This window comes from Chaetodon trifascialis, chromosome 16 (genome assembly GCF_039877785.1).
Source record: "Chaetodon trifascialis isolate fChaTrf1 chromosome 16, fChaTrf1.hap1, whole genome shotgun sequence".
In the NCBI taxonomy this organism is placed as follows: domain Eukaryota; kingdom Metazoa; phylum Chordata; class Actinopteri; order Chaetodontiformes; family Chaetodontidae; genus Chaetodon; species Chaetodon trifascialis.
The window spans coordinates 16,920,161-16,938,647 of NC_092071.1; the positions used below are offsets into that span (position 1 = coordinate 16,920,161).

Consider the following 18,487-nt stretch of genomic DNA (forward strand, 5'->3'; position numbering starts at 1 on the left):
ACTGTTAGGAGGAGGGAGGAGGACTTTTAAGAAGTCTAAGAGTGTCTTAAACAGACAGGGATTGCAGCACGTACCAGCGCTTCCCACACTTGTCACTTATGCGTAAAAGGAGAGGGAGCGACGCATTGATCTGCTGGGCAATGCGCTCCCAAGTCTGCCTCTTCCCTTGGGCTGTGGTCCCGGGACCCAATTTCCCTCTTAATACTGTTTTATTTTCATCCACGAGCTGTGCCAACAGCAGGCACTGCTCTTTTGTCCAGTTTGGCCTTCTTGTTCTCTTTTTATCCATTTCGTTCGTTGTTTTGGTCATTCTGCCAAATCAAACCGCTTTTTGTAAGGACGCCAGCAATCACAGGAATTGCTGACAGCTGAGTCTGCGTCCAACATTAATATCAAATACATTAAGTAGTAAAATTACCAGCATGGACAGCAAACATAACAATAAGCAATCAGCATGTGAATGAGGTACGTTCAAACATTATGAAGCTGTGTCACAATTAATTTCATTTCTGAGTTTCATCATCATGACATAAAATTAATGTCACGATTACGCATTTCTTAATACAGTCCAAGTGATAACAACCAATCACAGCTTTTAGAAGACTGCGTCAACCACACGTCCTCACTAAGGTAAAAGTTTCTGTACCCTCCTTGTTCAGAGTTGCTCTCAGACACTTCCTGAATCACTCTTAAGCTAAGATTCCTTGCTAGGAATTTTAAGGCTAAGTTAGGAGCTCTCTTAGAAACTTTGTGAATACAGGCCCTGGTTCTTTGCTAACCTTTTGGCAGGTGATTTGCTCACACTCCCTGCATTTAACTCTTACTTTATCCCCACTGTTTCTAAACTGGTGAATGTATATCAAATATTTACACAACTTTTTGCTCCGTTTAGGTCTCTACCAACAGTATCTGGACCTTTAGTTTAACTTAGAAGTTTGTCTTTCTTAACCAGCTAGCTAGCTTGAGTTGCCAACTTTGTCTATCACTGCTAGATGTAGACAAGTTCCATTTCATAAGTGCTTCGCTGTTGCTTACCCTCTTGAGGTGCCATATATCCCTAAGTAAGTTCAGACATACAATGGTCAATGGGGAAATGCCAGCACTCAAGCAAGTAAGGCCAGCTTTGCTGCAGTCCAATCAAAAACTAGCAATGGGGTTTGGAAAAGGGCTGACAATATGTTAAGCACAATGTGCAAATCCATCCATCCATTATCTATACCGCCTATCCCTTTCGGGGTTGGGGGGGGCTGGAACCTATCCCAGCTACAGTGGGCGAGAGGCGGGGTACACCCTGAACCGGTCGCCAGCCGATTGCAGGGCCACATGCAAGGACCCTGCAATCGGCTGGCGACTGGCGCCACATGCAAGGACAAACAACCATTCACACTCACACTCACACCTACGGACAATTTAGAGTCATCAATCAACCTAATGAGCATGTTTTTGGTCTGTGGGAGGAAGCCGGAGCACCCGGAGAGAACCCACGCATGCACAGGAAGAACATGCAAACTTAACACAGAAAGGCCCCGTCTGACCCGGGGATCGAACCGGCAACCTTCTTGCTGTGAGGCACGCGCACTACCTGCTGCGCCACCGTGCAGCCCACAATGTGCAAATAACAGGCAAAACTGTTTTCTAGTTAAAATGCTTGAAACTCTCTACCAAAGAGATAAATAGTAAGAAACTCATGAATTTGAAACTGCGCTTTCTTACTACTACACATTACTTAATACATATGAACACATTTGATAGTTTTCTTTTATTTAGACAACCCAAATAAAAGGCACATAACATTGCGCATGTTTATGTAATAATTTGACAAACATACATTTAAAAAAAATGTAGGAATGTTTGACCTTTCTGCTAATCAGAAAGCCTAGCCTCTCATATATACAAAATTACCATTGTTAATGTTCTAATACAAAAGATTTATAAAAAAGGTTATCTTATCTTTCACATCTATTGTAACTACCATATCCTTGGAACTAAAATAGTTTTGTACAAAGATATACATTCAACTGCTTTCACAAGGGTCCTGGAATTTCCAATTATTTGTTTTCCTTAAAAATAAAGAGATGTTCAATTCCACAAGAAATGTTCAGTTTAACATATTATTATTGTATCAAATTTGGCAAACAGGCTATTATAGTGTATTTATGTAAATGCATAACAACAAAACAAAACATAAGCGACACTAATTTTTTTTTTTAAACAAAACTTGGGAAAAATGACAAACATGCATATTGCATTTTTCAGTATAAACTGAATCAACTCAAAGAGCTGCAACACTGTTGAGATCACATGGCATTCATTAAAAAATAGTTAATGTTCAATAGCTACAGTGTTGGGGTCATGCAACATCAATCTTGTCCCATTTTAATGGACACAAACTTGCATTTTATCAAACTTGTCCAGATCTTGGCCACAGAACTGCGGCCTGAGCTGAACTTGACCTCAAAGGAAATGTGAAAAAGGTACAGCGTGTATGCCATTGCACAGTAAATGATTATTCAAATGGACGGCTATGTTTAAAATCAATAACGGTTGGACTTCTTGTCCCTGATTTCAGCACGTGTCTGGTATTTTAACACCTCAATGCCAAATGATTTCGGAAATCTAAGAAAGAACACAGAGGAGTCCAGAATCAAGATACATGGTCGATATACTGTACTCAATTTAAAAAGGAACCAAGTTCATGAGTAATGGGCTTTTATGTGTGTTTCCTGAGTGAGGGGTCCTTAGTATCATCTTGGGGCTATGACAGATAGATGGTACAAAAAATAAACAAACAAACAACAAAAAAAAAAACTAATTAGTCACCATTATGATGACAGTAACAGCCTGAAAAAGCTTCACTACAAGACCAGGCCTTTCCACGGTCAGCCACTAGATGGCCCTCAAGTGCAGGCTAGCTCACCAAAACACTTAAGACTCCAATTTGATCTTTGATAATACTGCTGTTCACCTGTATGTAGGATATGCTTTCAGTGCAAGACTCGTTCCATTCGGACTTCATGGAAAAATGAACACTACAAATAGGCAAAGAAAAACAAACCGCCGCGTTTCCATACAAATAGAAAACAAAGTACAAATATGTTCATTGTCAAGAGGACAGTGTCGAGATATCCACTTGAATCACGAAAGCAAAAAAAAAAAAAAGAAAATGCTGAAATGCTGAAAATACATTACTATGTCAACTGTACAAGTTAGTCACTGTACCTCAAGAGCATACCTACTATCTGAGAAGAAGAAACAAAAGCTATAGCACTGTGAAAAAATATTCTTCCATGCAAGTGGAAGCTGCTGTCCCTTTTACTAGACTCATTTCCTATAACATTAAATAGATAGTGATTAGCAGGCTATAGTTAAAAAACAACATACAAAATAACACCCAGAGGCTTTGGGAGAGAACCTGTAAAACGTCAAAAACAGCAATTTATAGTTATTGCTTCAGTCCATTCCTCATCTCCCTTTTACAAAAAGCACAGGTGTGTTTTCCTACAGGGCGCTCGACGAATCCTCTCCTCTCATGTGTCAGGATACAAATCACAGTTTCATCACTCTAACTGACTACACTAAGTCTTATGCTTGTCCTGATTTCAAGGTAAATCCTACTCAATTTCTAATCAAGTGTCCTGCATCTCAGGTCAGTCACTTAACATCAGTTGGGACGCTGCTGTGACTTGGGGGAGCCCCTGCCGGCCGCACAGCTCATGTAAATATTCACTTCGGGGGTGGGGGTGGGGGTGGGGGGGGGTTGATGAAGTAAACATGGTACAGGAGGAGAAAGAGCTGGGCTTGAGGTGCAAATGATGAGGACAGGAGTCTCTTGGTTTACTTCATTTTCCCTTTCTTTCTGGCCAGTTCAGTGCTCTCTCTCCTTTTTACCACGGTGGGGAGGAAGGCAAGACTTGGGACAGAAAAGACATGCTATCCACAGGCCTCATGGCGATGTTGAGCGGGCCGGCCATATTCATTGGCATGGGGGTCGTTATTGCGACTGGGTGGGCGATATTCATGGGTGCCGAGGCAGGGATGTTGACAGAGGCAATGTTGACAGGCCCGGTGATGGTGACTGGGTGCTGGAGGCTGACTGGAGATGTGATGTTGACGGTGTTGGTGCTAATGTTCATTTGCGCGGCGATGGTGACGGGGTTGTTGTTGTTGCCCCGGTTCATTGTCGTGGTGATGGGGGCAGAAACGGTCACAGGTGTAGCTGAGGCAGAGTTGCAGACTTCATTACCCTCTGGAAAAAGACAAGAAAGAGTGTTTAATTGTCAAAATAGCTTTTCATTGGTAGGAGATAAAAGGATAGCAGAACCCAGATTTTAATGGTATCAAAACATCAGGATGCATCATCAATGGTGTCATGTTTGGGGTGAGACATACCTTTGTTACAGGAGTTAAAGTTGGTCTGTCCATGAGTCTTCAAATGGCTGGTGATGTAGGCTGCACTGAGCATCTTCCCACAGATGCTACAGGTGACCTTGCCCTCATGCCTGATCATGTGGGAACGGAGTCTGTCTTTGGTGGCGAACGCAGAGGTACAGGCCTGCAGCCGCACGGCAGACAGGGTCAAAGGTCAGCGGTGTACAACAACAATATAACTAATAGGAATAATAACAGTAATAATATGGAAGCTGGCAGAGATGACTTACCGTTACTTGACATTTAAACGGTCTTTCTGAGGAATGCACATGCTTCACATGGCAGCTCAAGTGGTCTGGCCTAGATTTCAATAAAAAAGAAAATAGACATTTAATCTTTCGGCTAAGTGACAAGACAAACGGATAACCTTTCTGCACGGAATTGTGGAAGCACGTGGATGTGCCGGTTGCTTTGATAATGAGGGGGGAAAGAAAAGCAGCCAAAAATTTTAGTCAGTGGTAGTTAATTCTCCATGATCAATCGTGCATGAATTAGTTTGACCTAGTTTCAAAAAACGCACCACAGTGAGACGGTAAATTTGTGCATTTTCCACTCGTTTTCGGTGTAAATCGACAGTTAAGCAGCACACCGCACTCCTTCCGTTCATTTTCCTGCAGCCTTGGCTTTTCTTACAGAAATATAAAGAGAATGTTATTGAGAAATTTCCAGGAATTTTGTTGGTACTTTCCTAAAATCCTGGGCTGAATATGCTCTCTGAGGATCAAATTGTTAGATTCCTGACAACCGCCAACAACTGTGAGAAAGAATTAAATGCATGTTTATAGTTATGAAACGATAAATACATTTTTATCCGTATATCTTTTACAGTCCAAATACTTCTGCCACTCTGAAATAAGTGCTTGTGAAATTGAAGGTTAAAATAAAACATTGATTCACACATTCCTGTGTTCTACTGTATAATTCACTGTTCACTGCATATCAGCAGTTGCAAGAAAACAGTTCTTTGCCTCTTGACCTTTACACTGAAACTCCAGCATTCACAAATTCTTCTTGGCACTGATCCTCCTCTGTCAGCTTGTTAGTTCTAGAGAAGCTGGGAGCTGAATCATGTTAGAAGTGCCATAATGGAGTGAGTAAGGGCAGCTACAGCACTGGCAGCTGCTCCCAAACCGGAATGTTTCATGCAGTTAGATTTGAAAAAAACAAACAAAATGAAAACAAATATTAAAAACAAACAAACAAGGGGAGTCAAGAGCAGTCTGTGGTGTCCTGATCTATAATCTTTTTTTTTTGTTTTTAATCCCACTGACAAGGAGAGCAGACTCCAGACAGTGCCTGCCTACATATCTGGCTGAGTGGCAGTGACTCAGTGCCCTGTTATTCAGTCCCCATTCTCACTTTCCAGTATGCTGATGAGTCCCTAGTCGACGTCACTGTGTTGGAGGCATGCCTGAAACTGCCCTACACAGCACAGTCCTAATGTTACAGCTTGGCTTGGGTGCACCGCTGATGTTTTTGTTGAAGTTGCGTTGCAGCGCTGAACTCTTGTGCTGTCATCAATAGCCTCTGCTCACTCAATGCCGATTTACATACAGCAAGTACTTAGTCTCTTAAAAGTACATCCAGTGTATTTTGTGTTTCTGAACCTAAAAATGAACCCACCGTGAGACCTTCTTAAGCGAAATGTTTATTCCCTACATAGCAAATGTGTTGACCTGAACATTACCGCATGGTTCACTGAATTCCCAGGGGAAAGAGAGTCTGTGACATGCTGGCGGGAACCGCAAAGTGACAAGTGACGCCTCCCCCTCCCTTGATACTCTACCACTGGTGCTCTCCCATGTGTGACTGTTTAAACATGTGGTTGAAATGGCGTGGGGGGTCAATACAAGTATGAATCTAAACTGCTTCACAACTAGAAGTGTGGAAACACAGCCACTAGGAAGCTAGACGGATAGGACACGGTCATGAAATCACCCCTCTAAATGAAATCACTGCAGGCTGTTGGGGTTGCTGTTCAGTGAACGTCTGGTAAAGCAGGAAAAAAAACATGCAGCATCTGATGACTGCATTCTTTGTTAAAATAAATCCTCTCTTTTATTAACAGCTGTAAACATCATCATATAACAGGCGGTAATTTTAGCAAACAAAGTTCCACTTGAGTAACACGTGAGCATGTTTTTCTTAGTTGAAACCCATCGGAAGCTAACTCTGGGACTGCACAGTACATAGTCAAAAAAAGGCATGTTTGTTAGAAATTGTTTATCATTATGTTATTTTTAAATTCCATGCAGACAAGTCAAGACTCTTCTCTTTGACCCTGGAATGCAACCATCAGAGGGTGAAATTACTTTCTGTCTACACTACCATAAGAATAAATGAGATCTCAGAAGCATGCTTCCTGTTTATAATAGCCCTGTTACTTGTTGTTACTTGTTGATTGGCAGCCTATGAATAATCTAGAGCAGTTGTACAAACAACCTTTTTTGCATTTGCCCCATTTTCTCATCGCTTTACTATTTGCTGTTGTCACTGCGCATTGTCCTTGTTGCTGCTGATCCCATTACCTACCAAACACCTCGGATACACATACAAAAGAGTCGCAAGCCTTTTCCTTTTGCTATAGTACAGCACGCAGAGAGTCACAGGTCAAGACGCTCGCACTTAACACACATCCCGAACGAAACAGTAGCTAGCACAGCAATGGGGGCGATATACCCAGCTGGCCCCTCCCTTTGTGGCTTCGTTTTGTTCGTGGGAGTCCCAAGGCTGCACCGGCTGTCTCAAGAAATAGGTTTACTCAATTAGTTGCAGTGAATAATACCTGAAACAGATGCTTCAGTACGTGCTCTACATGGAGGGATTTAAGGGAGACTCTGGGTTTTACTCAGTAAAGTTGTCTTTTAGGTGACTAATCCTACTTTGTGACACAAGCCCTGGGAACAAATAAACACAAAATATTTCCAAAGCTATTCACTGACATAGTGGATCACTTCAAGTGCCTGTTAATGGACTGAGTATGGCATGCTTTTTTCACCATTATGCTGCTGGTCTAGGAGGGAACATAACAACTCATTCCACCACCTCAAGAGCTATATGAGGACTGTGCAAAGACATTTGAAACGGGTAATATTATCTCCCCATGAAGTCTGTTGCTAGCACTTAGCAGCCATCCATTGCTGAGGGTTTGCCAGTCTGACTGATTGTGACAGGTCTGTCTGGCAGCATGGAGAAAATATGTCCTCACATTTGAAATACTAAGACTTGAAAATTCATTGAACCTTTTTCTCCACATTTTTACTCATCAAATATTGTCAACATTTTTTTTGGAAGGAGGAGCATTAGAGAGGTATTTAATAACTAAATTGTGGAAAAAAAATTAAATATATATTACGGTGGAAAATTATTGTTCTACCATTATCATAAAACACTTCACAATGTGGAGGAAAAAAATTAGTTTGTAAAAGAAACACTGCAAGTGTCCATTAAGAAACAATACCCATTTCACTGGGGGACTCCCTAAAAACTTGGTATTCCACCTTCATGGGCAGTTTTGCAGGACATAGCAGTGAACGCCTCCACAAGCTCCATGACAAATGAGTGAACGTTATTTTCCTGTAGTTTGTGTATTTGATCTCACGCCTGTGTGCATGCAAACTGATAGACTTGATAGCCTTGGCCGTTTATGGGAGAAGTTTGCCTTCAAGGCTTTCTGCCAAAATGTCTTTAGATAGTCTTGTGATGGGACATAGTCCATATAGTATGTTTAGGTGTGAGGTCTCCTGTAGGTTTAATATTGAGGTTAAGACAAAGATTAGGTTAATAAACAACTTTTTAGGTTACAATTTTACAAGCTCATCCAAAAATAGAGAAGATGACCCGATATGGGTCAACGAGAATGAGTGTCTGGCACACAGCATTTTGTGTGGTGCAGGACGTACGCACCGCCTCCACGTGAAGCACGGCAGTTTTTGGGAGTCCCATTTCACTTTAGTGTCACTCACAATATTAATGGGCAACTCAAAAAGGAAACATTATGAACAGCCGTTCAAAAGGCCCAAACTGTGATCCTTACCTGGAAAAGCCTTTCCCACACACAGAACACACGTAGGGCTTGTGGACTCCCCCGTCATGAGAGCGAACATGGTAGGTCATTCGGTCCTTCCTTTTAAAGCGTTGCTGGCAGATGGGACACTCAAAGGGCTTCTCATCTGAATGGGACAGCTTGTGGCGATTCAGATGGTAGACATCACGAAAGGCTTTGCCACACATCTCACAACCGTGGTTCTTCTTGACCGGTTTGGCGGGTTTCTTGGGGATGTTTTGCTGCGGCACATTGCCCATTGCAGATGATGTCATAATACTTGAGGAAACAGAGGTGGTCGCTGTGGAGAGGATGCCTGCTACTGTGGAGATGTAGGAAGGGTTGCCATTGTTCTCTCGTGGCATGGTGGAGATCATGGGTACCATGGTGGGGGCTGTCTGCGCAGTCTTCTTTGGCCGCGACACCATCTTGATACCGGTGTGGCTGGACTCATGGCGTCGCAGGTGGTAGCTGTCACGGAAGGCCTTGTTGCAATAGCCGCAGACGAAAGGTGTTTTGCCTTTGTGTTCCTTCTTTATGACAGGCACTGGTGGCCGTCCGCCTCCTCCACTGGCCACATTGTCTTTGAGGAGATCGACAGCACTGGAAGGGGGCTTCTGGTCTATTTGGATGGGCAGGACAGGCTTCTGGTCAACTTGTTCAGCTCCTGCATTAAGAAGTGGCAGAAGGCTGTTCTGGGCCACCTGGTGCTGGTGGTGGAGGGCTTCATTGGCCTGCTGATAAAACAAACAAACAAACAAATGAAGAGATGAATATTAGGTTGAGCCTCTATGACACCCATGCATTTGCTTGCAAAATCTAATACATGCTTTAAGGCACTGCAACAGCTAATACTGAAGGGTCAACATTAATTTTAACACAAAAGTGAGCACTGTGTATTATCTACTGTATAAACTCAATCACATCAACATTGGGGATTGTGGTCTCATAAAAGTATGAATTCCCCACTGTATTATTATTCCCCAAAGCCTGTATAAGAATTACAAGTGCATGAAAACAGCAAGGGTCAGTAACATGTGACAGAATACAAAATGGGCTCTGGAGCTGTCATTAATTGACACAGCATGCCACTAATGCAAAAGAATCCAAATGTACTGAATGAAAAATGATCCCATTATGACAGTGCTGATTCATCATGTGACTGCAAAGCAAGCATACCAAAGCAGAGGCACGGCACAGTCCAGTGCACTGGAGAGCAGGCCATTAGCTCAGCTATGGAGCTCAGTTAGAAGACATGGTTCTAGTAGCTGTCTTCAAATTTAACACTTCCTTCAGTATAGTCCCCTCAAAGTACCCCCACCACCACCCCCACCACCATCAAAAAAATAATTAGGGCTTTTATTGTGAAGCAGCTGCAAGCTATTTATAATCCTTGGGGTTTGTCAGCTTGGGTTAGCTTTGTTGTAACCAAGGTTAGACATTTGTCTAAATCTGCATTTTGACAATGACAAAAAGAAGTTAGCTTCTGAAATACCTTAGATTGCTGTTTACCTCAGGCCTACCCTCTCTTCCGCCAGCCAAATTAACAGAGAAGCTATCACAGAGCTGGGCACACACTATTAGCAGGGACAGGTTTTAATGGTTATTTACTAATTTCTATTAATTCGGATCCTGTACAGTTCTAGCTAAGCTTGTATTAAGAAAACTACTTTAATTTACTACTTCCATTAAAGTTTCTCTGGGTTATTCTACGGTCATCTCTTTTACTACCAGAGCATTTTCAGACAAAAATTGCATCACAGTGAACACCGTTGTTTCGATAAACGGACACAGTCAAGACAACTATGTTGTCAACCACCAGCAAGAAAGGGCAAGGTGAAATGCTTGACCTTTCCCTTTGAGGTTCAATCATCCATCGAAGAAGGCCAGCCAAGAAAGGAGTTGCAAAAGAGGAGGCAGTGGAGAGAAAAGAAAAATGAACCACACAATGTCCTCCTTATGTCATCTAGCCTATTGTGAGAGACACAAATCTGAGCAGTGATGCCTCAGCAGGGGATCTTTGTATGCTCATCTTCATTGATTTGGCTCATCTATTCATGAGACAGGGACATTGTTTATCCACACACTACTCAACTAAACTAGCCGTCATTCCCTCATACGCAATGGGACCTGGGAACTTGTGGAGAATGCCACCAAAGCCCACCATCCATTTGTCTAAGCACCTGCTCACACTTGCCACCTTCCAGGATTAGTCATCATCATGCCAGTCCACTGGCACACCAGGGTTGGGAGGGAAGAGGGGGTTACCAGCCGGGAAGCCTCTTTGTGAAGCTTGTGAACAGCAGACACAGCCACTGCAGACAGCCTGCCTCTACACAGAGGTGCAGGGCCTGTAAGCTGCTGTGCCTTCATGCAGCTCTGACCATTTTGACACAAATGTGCTCTGACAACTGGGGCTGCTCCCTCATAAATAACATCAAAATGGAGGGAGTGTCCTGATGGCTCCATGGGCCACTGTAGACTTGAACTGAGCTCATGGTCTGAGTCAGATTATGCACTTTGTCTTTCTGAAATCTTTTGTGTCACACTCTACAGCTGCTTGCCGAAATCCCCTCTTTCTTTGAACAAAACTTAACAAAAACTGTAAGTGATAACACAAAAATGGAAGGACAATGCAGCAGAAAATGTATATAATGTAAATAGAAATACAGAATTTTTTCTGGTACATGTTAAGTCCTCTTTTCCCCTAGTTTATGAGTTCAGTTGTTCTTAAGTTTTGAAATCTTGGATTGCTTCTCAGGGCCTTTGCTGAACTGACGTGAGTTCTTACAAAAGAACCTTACTTTAGAAATGTTTGTAATGCTTGTGGACTTTTTTTTCATAGCCTGAAAGTCTTTATCTTTGCTTGTTGATGCTATACATTCAAGTATAGGTTTGTCAGTTGTGCTAGCAGTGAGCAAAATGTTTCAGTGGAAGTTCTGATGCGTTGGACTGCATCATGTAATACTATGGTACAAGCCATTTCCAACCAACTGACCACATTATCATTCTCCCCAAAACATTGAAATCCATGAGCAAAACCCTATAAAAGTGGTGGCATTTAAAACAAGATCTCATAGCAAACAGGCCTGTCGAGGAGGAGTAGATACAAAACAGCTGCAAGATGTAACACAGCTTAAAATCGATGAAACACGTAATACCTGGGAGCACACAGAGCTGTCTTGATTCAAAAAAATTTCTTAAATGCGGCCAAAACTGGGACTTTACAAGGAGGTACTGTATCAAAAAAAAACACTCTGATGGAAGGTAACTGATGAGGAATGAACCAACATTAAAAATAGTGACCCACTAGCTGATATACAGTACAGTACATCTCTCATGCAGCATACATCATCAGTTAGTTTTGTGGGCGCCACAGCTATGATGAAATTTCTCATCCTGAAGGACTCCCTGAACTAGAAAGACTGATTTAATACAAAACAGCAGTGACGAATGACACCTGTCTGCTGTACTTGTATGCTTTGGGGGTTTAAACCAAAAACTCAGTGTCAAAGCTGGACACCCAAACATGAAATCACACTTCAAACAGAAAGCTATAGAAGCACTAACAGTTAGCTAAAAAGTTCACCCTTTGCCAGCAACAAGAACACCTGGTGAGTGATCTATTTAACAGTGATGTTAACTGTATGTCTAACGCCATCTATAATTTGAATCTGTGCTACCAAGTAGTACTTAATACCATTCCATTGCCATCGGGCATTATTACCACAATTCTGTAAGATAATATACCTTTTTCACAACAGACATTTTGGCTTGTCATAACAGGAAAAGCACAGGTGTAATTGGTAACATTAAAAACGACTGCATTCCATTTAGGTGAGCTAGTCCCAGGACCCTGGGAGTGTGCATGCTCGCTCACTGGGACACTTTTCTGAGCCATTGTTAATGAAATTTGTTTCACTTGGGGTTAACTTGCTAAGACAAATCACAATGTCTACTTTGAAAAAGATCTATGAGAACATTACTAAGCAATACATTATATGAAACTGATGAAATATTAGTCGCTGCATCTCTTAAGGCTTAGTTTCACAAAGATTGCCATTTTTTTTCATATATTCTCATGTCATTAAGTCTACAACATGTGGGATGGACTTAAACCGAAAGTTTCTGACTAATGTTCCAGTTCCATTCATTATTATAATTTAGATTAACAGTGAATCAAATTACTTTCAAAAAGCAGTTGTTTGTCATGATGGGCCTGTTTCATGCAAAACAGGTGCTAATAAAAACCCATGAGAAGATACCTGCTTAACGCAGCCAGAAACAGTGACTAGTTGGTCAACATCGAGCAACTGAAGACCCAGACATTTCAGGGATTAGTGGAGATCAAACCATATTGGACATAGTCAGGTGGCCACAGCGATGACCACAAATGAAAATGTTGCTCCATGCCTGCTGGATGTGCGAGTAGCCAAGTCTTTGCTACCAAGTTAGCAATTACTTGGTGTTTAGCTATATGTCAGCTTGACTTGTCTTTCTGCCCAACGGCATAAACAATTAATGCAATTTTGTATGTAGTTGGGAAAACTTCTCTGACATCAAATTTGGATGGATCACTGAATATATATCTAAAACAGAATTTAGCCAGCTGTTTTCTGTATTAAGAGATGGATCCATTGTACACCAACAAATCAACAAAATGGCCTCCAAATGCAAAGTGCCACCAATCAGCCTTCTTTAAACTATATTTATACTATTATTAGCTTAAGATGTGTCTATCTTTCAAACAACTGAAATGTTCAGTGTCGTGTGTCCATCTGTTCAAGCCACATCAAGCAGAACTTTCAAATCAGCCAAAAGCCTCTAGAATCAACAGATAAGTACCACTTTTTATATTTTTTTCTGTAACCATAATACAATTAATAGCGTTTTTCTTGAGAAGCGATCGCAGTCTTCAAAGGAAGCCAGAACGAAGTTTCAGGCACAGACGGATTGCAGTGGGACTTCCTCACTTTGGGTCGGTCTTTAGCATTTTCCTGTTTTGTCTTGTTTTTCCCCTGCAGAATTACTGGTGTATCACTGCACATCCTGAGCCAAACTGGTTTAGACAACATGATTCACCAGGGGGTCTTAACTGTAGCCTGATGGATACTGGATTTTTAATATATTGCATACATTTCAAAACTAGGGAGCTGAACTTATGGTAATACTCAAGCTCATTTACACAACAATATGGACAATATGGCCTGACAAAGTATTTAATCAAGAATAGGCTACTCATTTTTTTTTCAATCTACACCCCTAATAAAACACCTCTCTATAAAAAGGGAAAAGTGGAGTACTTTAAAACTAAAAAAAAGGTGCACAACATGATGGTAGCTGATTGAAATATTGCTCTCCTTACATCAAGCAGCCGAATGCTAACTGCACACACATTTACATGAGATTGACACAGTAACAGTGCGAGGTACATAATACATGCAGGGCTTCTGGCGAGATGCCAGATACTCCACAACAGGCCACACTGTCCAGCTGCCTTTTTCATCTCCAACAACTAGTGCTCAGAGATGCAAGAAAGTGATCAGGCCCTGACAGCGGAGCAAAAGGTTACTCATACTGCAAAAAAAAAAAATAAAATAAAATAAGTGACGTAACCCAAAAGCTGTGCATGTGCAACTTAACTTTGTTACAAATATGATAAAAGCACCCCAGAGTGCATTATTCATACTCTCTCCAACTCTTTGCTTGCCTTGAACTAGGTGGGGGTAGTGTTAACGCTGGAAAAGAAATGTTAATTTTGGCTTCGCAAGACCTTTATCCACGGAGAAAATCTCTGTTTCTCAAACATATTTCTTATGGTTCAAGCTTCCCTGTGCAAATTCAGCCTCCTCCATGATTATGACTGCAGCAGCCTGGTTATGATGGCACACAACTTACATGGCTTTCATCTACACGTCCTCTATTCTATCAGCAGCAGTCTGACACATTTCTATTAACCTAATTACTTAATTAATTTATGAGTACAGAAGACTGAAAGTGGTACAAAGTAAACAGGTTTCCCTGAAGATCATACATGTTTGTCAGAGTATCAAATAAACACCATTGGCTGGCCTGCCAGTGGCAAGGGACTCAAAGTCCTAGCTGACCCTGCTCTGTTACACACAGCCACTCATATAAGGCTGCAAGTTAGCATCCAGCAACTGTGTGGTGAACGTGTGAGTGGGGGTGTAAGATTTGATTTTAAGACGATCAAAGTATTTTTGTGAATGAGACTGAACTGCTGCAGAGTTCACTGAGGAAGTTCCTCCCACGAAAAGTTTGTCACCCCCCACTAAATCATAAAACTTCACAGAAAAATCCGTCTAAAGACCTGTAAATACACCGGTGACATACTTGGAAGAGGGCTCATACGCTGTTCAAAAACCGTACAAAACGACAAGCGAAACCGCGGGAAAACATTTAATCTTCTGAGTTCTACCCTCCACGTAAAAACTCGGGGGTCTTACATTTTTCCATGTTCACACCAGGCTCAGATCTTCGAGGGCTAAGTAAGGCCATGGGAATAAAACATTTCATTCATTTCACTGAACAATGGACTTCCATCTTAGCACACGGTGAAAACCACTACACCGTGGCAGATATCACTCAACGGCGGCACTCACTTTCCGGCTGCAAATGGATTTTTATAAATTGCGTAATGTCGTTTCTAATTTCATATGTGCCTCGTCGTGGCTAGTGTTAGCTGATGTTGTGTGCATAGTTTGAATTCCTTTCCGCCGCGGTCCCCCCAGAATAAATAGCTAGTTAATAAACAGGGAGCCGTACAGCCATGGCTATCGAGTCATGTAACGTTAGTTTTGCAAGCTCATTACGGCAGCCTCGCCCAAAATGAAGCTAAATTAGCCAGCGAGTTTGATAAAGGCAGCTTAAACATCGTTAGCTAACTTGGCTAGTTACTGCCGAACCGGCTGAGGCAAGCGGAAAGTTCACCGCGGACTTAAGAATCCGCCGTTAGTAAATCTCAGCAGCTGATAACCAAAGTATACTCTTATCCGACCGTACTAACATTAAATACTCAACATCCAATTTATTACTGGTATTATCCGTGTTACAATGAAAATCTTGGCCGGCGTTACAGCTCATTATCGTACGGCGTCCGATCAAAGCCCTCAATCACAGGGGAAGAGAAAAAAAACAGGTCTGTCTCGATTGTAACGGTGCAGTGGCGTCTCGGGGCTTACTTCAAATGATCCCGCATGTTTTGCTAGCTTCGACTTGGCAAACAAACTTCCAGAAAATTCAAACGAAAAATGCTGTCGAGTTATTCAACATCCATGATCTAAGTAGTCATATAATAGAAAAACAAGGCATATTTTTCAAACACTCGCGGGGGAGAAATGATTTTTTGTTCTAGCGTCATTCCCAAGCCTCACAGCTGGAAGCCTGGATTCATATACCATTGTTTTGCTTGGTTACTTGATCCTGGCATTAGTCGTTTAAAAACTGTTTTTACTAATAAAATATCCTGTGCCTACTATTTTTACGGTTGTTTTCCGAGCTATCCCAGTTTCCCTCCTTAAGAGTCAACTTACTTGAAAAAGAAACGTACTCCAGCTCGGCTCCATTTCCACACTTACTAATTCTGTAGGAAACCAAGTAGAAGCCTACAACAAAGCAACCAAACATGGCAGCTGAAACAACTTCCGGTAACCTCGAGGGTTGAACCACTGCACATACTATTTAGGGGGGTATTAAATTTAGTTTGTTAAAAAATTAATGATTGTAATCGTTTATGTTGCTCGTAAAACATAGATAAATAAATAAAGACTGTTAACTGGAAATGTATTATAAAACACTCCTGCAAGAGATTATATGAGTCGATTCTCTCCCATCACAGAACTAACTAGATGAAATTGGATTTCTATAACACCCCTCTGAATGGTTTTTCGCTGATTCTGCGAGGGGCATTTGTTATAATCGACTACTGTCGCATGTGGTTGGGATATGATTGTATTTCTGTAACCCTCCATTAGTTTTTATAATAAAATTGGAATTGGAAAAGCGGTTTGTTGTACATTACAAACATTTTGCCTTTGTTCTTCCACGTAATGAGAGGTATTTCAGTTTAAACGGAGCAAGACATAATCCGCGTGCGTAGCGCTTTATTTTCATTCATGGGATGGGGATGAATGAAAACGACAGAGCTCATAAATTGTACGAATTGCCTCTAGTGGACCAAAATAACATACATTCAGTCTGCTCATTGACGGCGAATGTTAATCTTAAAGTAAATAAAATGACAAAAAAATAAATAAAAATGTTTTGCTCGTCATGTTTCATATGATTTCTTCCTGTAGAATTTGGAATTTGTGCATTTACCTCAGAAAATCTCCCCATTTTTGATCAGTTGGCAATGGATGACTGGACGAATGCTCAGCTTCTATTTGCTCATGAGATGTGTATTAAGATTATACACATAATATTATAACATATGATTAGTGAAAGTTGAGCGTAGAGGAAAACAATCTAAATTCAAGCATTTAGAAATGACACTCACCAATATTCAAATCATATCCTGTCAGCAGTTTTTTTTTTTTTTTTTTTACAAATACGGTAGACGTGTGTTTAGCCATGATTCATCCCAGAACCAAACATAGTTATGTCCTTCACTGGGTTATATAATTCATCATCAAACTGTATAACTAATGATTAACTAACATGTGGTGGACTCAACCTTCAGAGTGGAAACTGACTCACTCTAGAAATGAATCACAGCTGCCTTGTAATATCCTGATGTTTTAGCACCTGCCTCAAAGATGTTTCACACATTGGCCTTCAGTTTAGTCATTTGATAGAAAGAAATATGATATATAATTGTGAAATATCCTAATAAAAACTAATATCTCTAAGGTAATGGGTCTTACTAGATGCACACAGGCAATATTAGGAAAACAGGATCCCTGTGTGTGGTCAAATGACATCTTCAACCTTGTAGACAGCCCCAAAAAAAAGTACAGAGACATCTGGAGTTACAAGAACAGTAGGTAATGCCAGATGACCTTCATAAGCAACAACGGCTACCCAAGAGGCTCAGATAACCAAGACAGACACGATTGCATTTCATTCCAACATTTTCCTTTAATTCCAGCAAGGCTCACACTGTACGCCATGTCCCCGTCCTCCATAAGATATCTTGATAAACTAAAAAAAATCAACATTCCTATTCAGCTAGTAATTACCAGATGGATACAGGAATCAGTTTCAAGGCAGCGAAAGAGTGCTGTTTAAAGCTAATGTCACCAAAGCAACATATATAACCCAGATTGCTTGGCAGCACCAGACGCTGTACACAATGCACGCTTGGCCAGTGAGCACGCCAAACAACGTTGAACTGACATCATGACTGTAGCACCACTTGATAAAAAGATCTTCCTTATTCTAATGACAAATACAAGTGGAATTATTCTTAAAACACTAACTCTGAATGAACTTCCAACTGAACACTAAAAACTAGTGTCCCCAGCTGAACAAAGATTTGCCTCTGCAGTCCATACATGTAACATACCCCTTATGTATAGAGCCACTCAGCAAAAGAGTGCTTGTTAAATTTTCAGAGGGATTTCCTGCTATTTTGCTTCATTATTTAACACTTTTCCACCACAGAGTGAGAAACAGTTATGTTTATGAATAAGATTTAAGGTATGTTCTCTGGTCCACAACAATGAGTAAAAAAGAAAAAAAGAAGAATTTCTCATAATTCTGAAAAGTTTCATCATAAAAGGCATGAAAATTGATTTGTGGTGCTGCAGGGATTCTCCACATTACGTTTTGATGCATCCACCAAGACCAAAGTATAAAAATCTTCCGGGATAGCTGGGCTCACATTTCAGCTGTAAAATTAAAGTGAACACAGATCCATGCTGGAATCAGTATTGTGCACTCTCTTTCCAGTACGTTCTTTGAACTCTGCTCGCCCGCGAGCGGCTGTTCAGTAAAGGTGCCCCCATTGTACTTTTCAATCTTTGTCCCACTGTACATTGAAAGCCTTTATTC

The 18,487-nt window shown here is 41.2% G+C and overlaps 1 protein-coding gene across 1 annotated transcript; it reads right to left on the reverse strand.

The window, feature by feature from the left end:
- Positions 1–1,740: 1,740 nt before the first annotated feature.
- Positions 1,741–16,097, reverse strand: LOC139345132 (vascular endothelial zinc finger 1-like). Its single transcript, XM_070983628.1, has 5 exons — positions 16,027–16,097; positions 8,465–9,210; positions 4,659–4,728; positions 4,390–4,552; positions 1,741–4,246 (listed from the first exon to the last, which is right to left on the reverse strand). Exons 1-5 carry the CDS (start codon positions 16,057–16,059, stop codon positions 3,885–3,887), a joined length of 1,374 nt encoding a protein of 457 aa, XP_070839729.1. The 5' UTR covers positions 16,060–16,097; the 3' UTR covers positions 1,741–3,884.
- Positions 16,098–18,487: the final 2,390 nt, after the last annotated feature.

Bases quoted from the DNA above. Each gene is read 5' to 3' on its own strand.
- LOC139345132 (XM_070983628.1), bottom strand. From the start codon at position 16,059: ATGGAGCCGAGCTGGAGTACGTTTCTTTTTCAA. The intron at 4,729-8,464 runs GTAAGGATCACA...ATTGAAATCTAG, and splicing joins TGTGGGAAAGGCTTTTCCAG to GCCAGACCACTTGAGCTGCC. The intron at 4,553-4,658 runs GTAAGTCATCTC...GTGCGGCTGCAG, and splicing joins CGTTTAAATGTCAAGTAACG to GCCTGTACCTCTGCGTTCGC.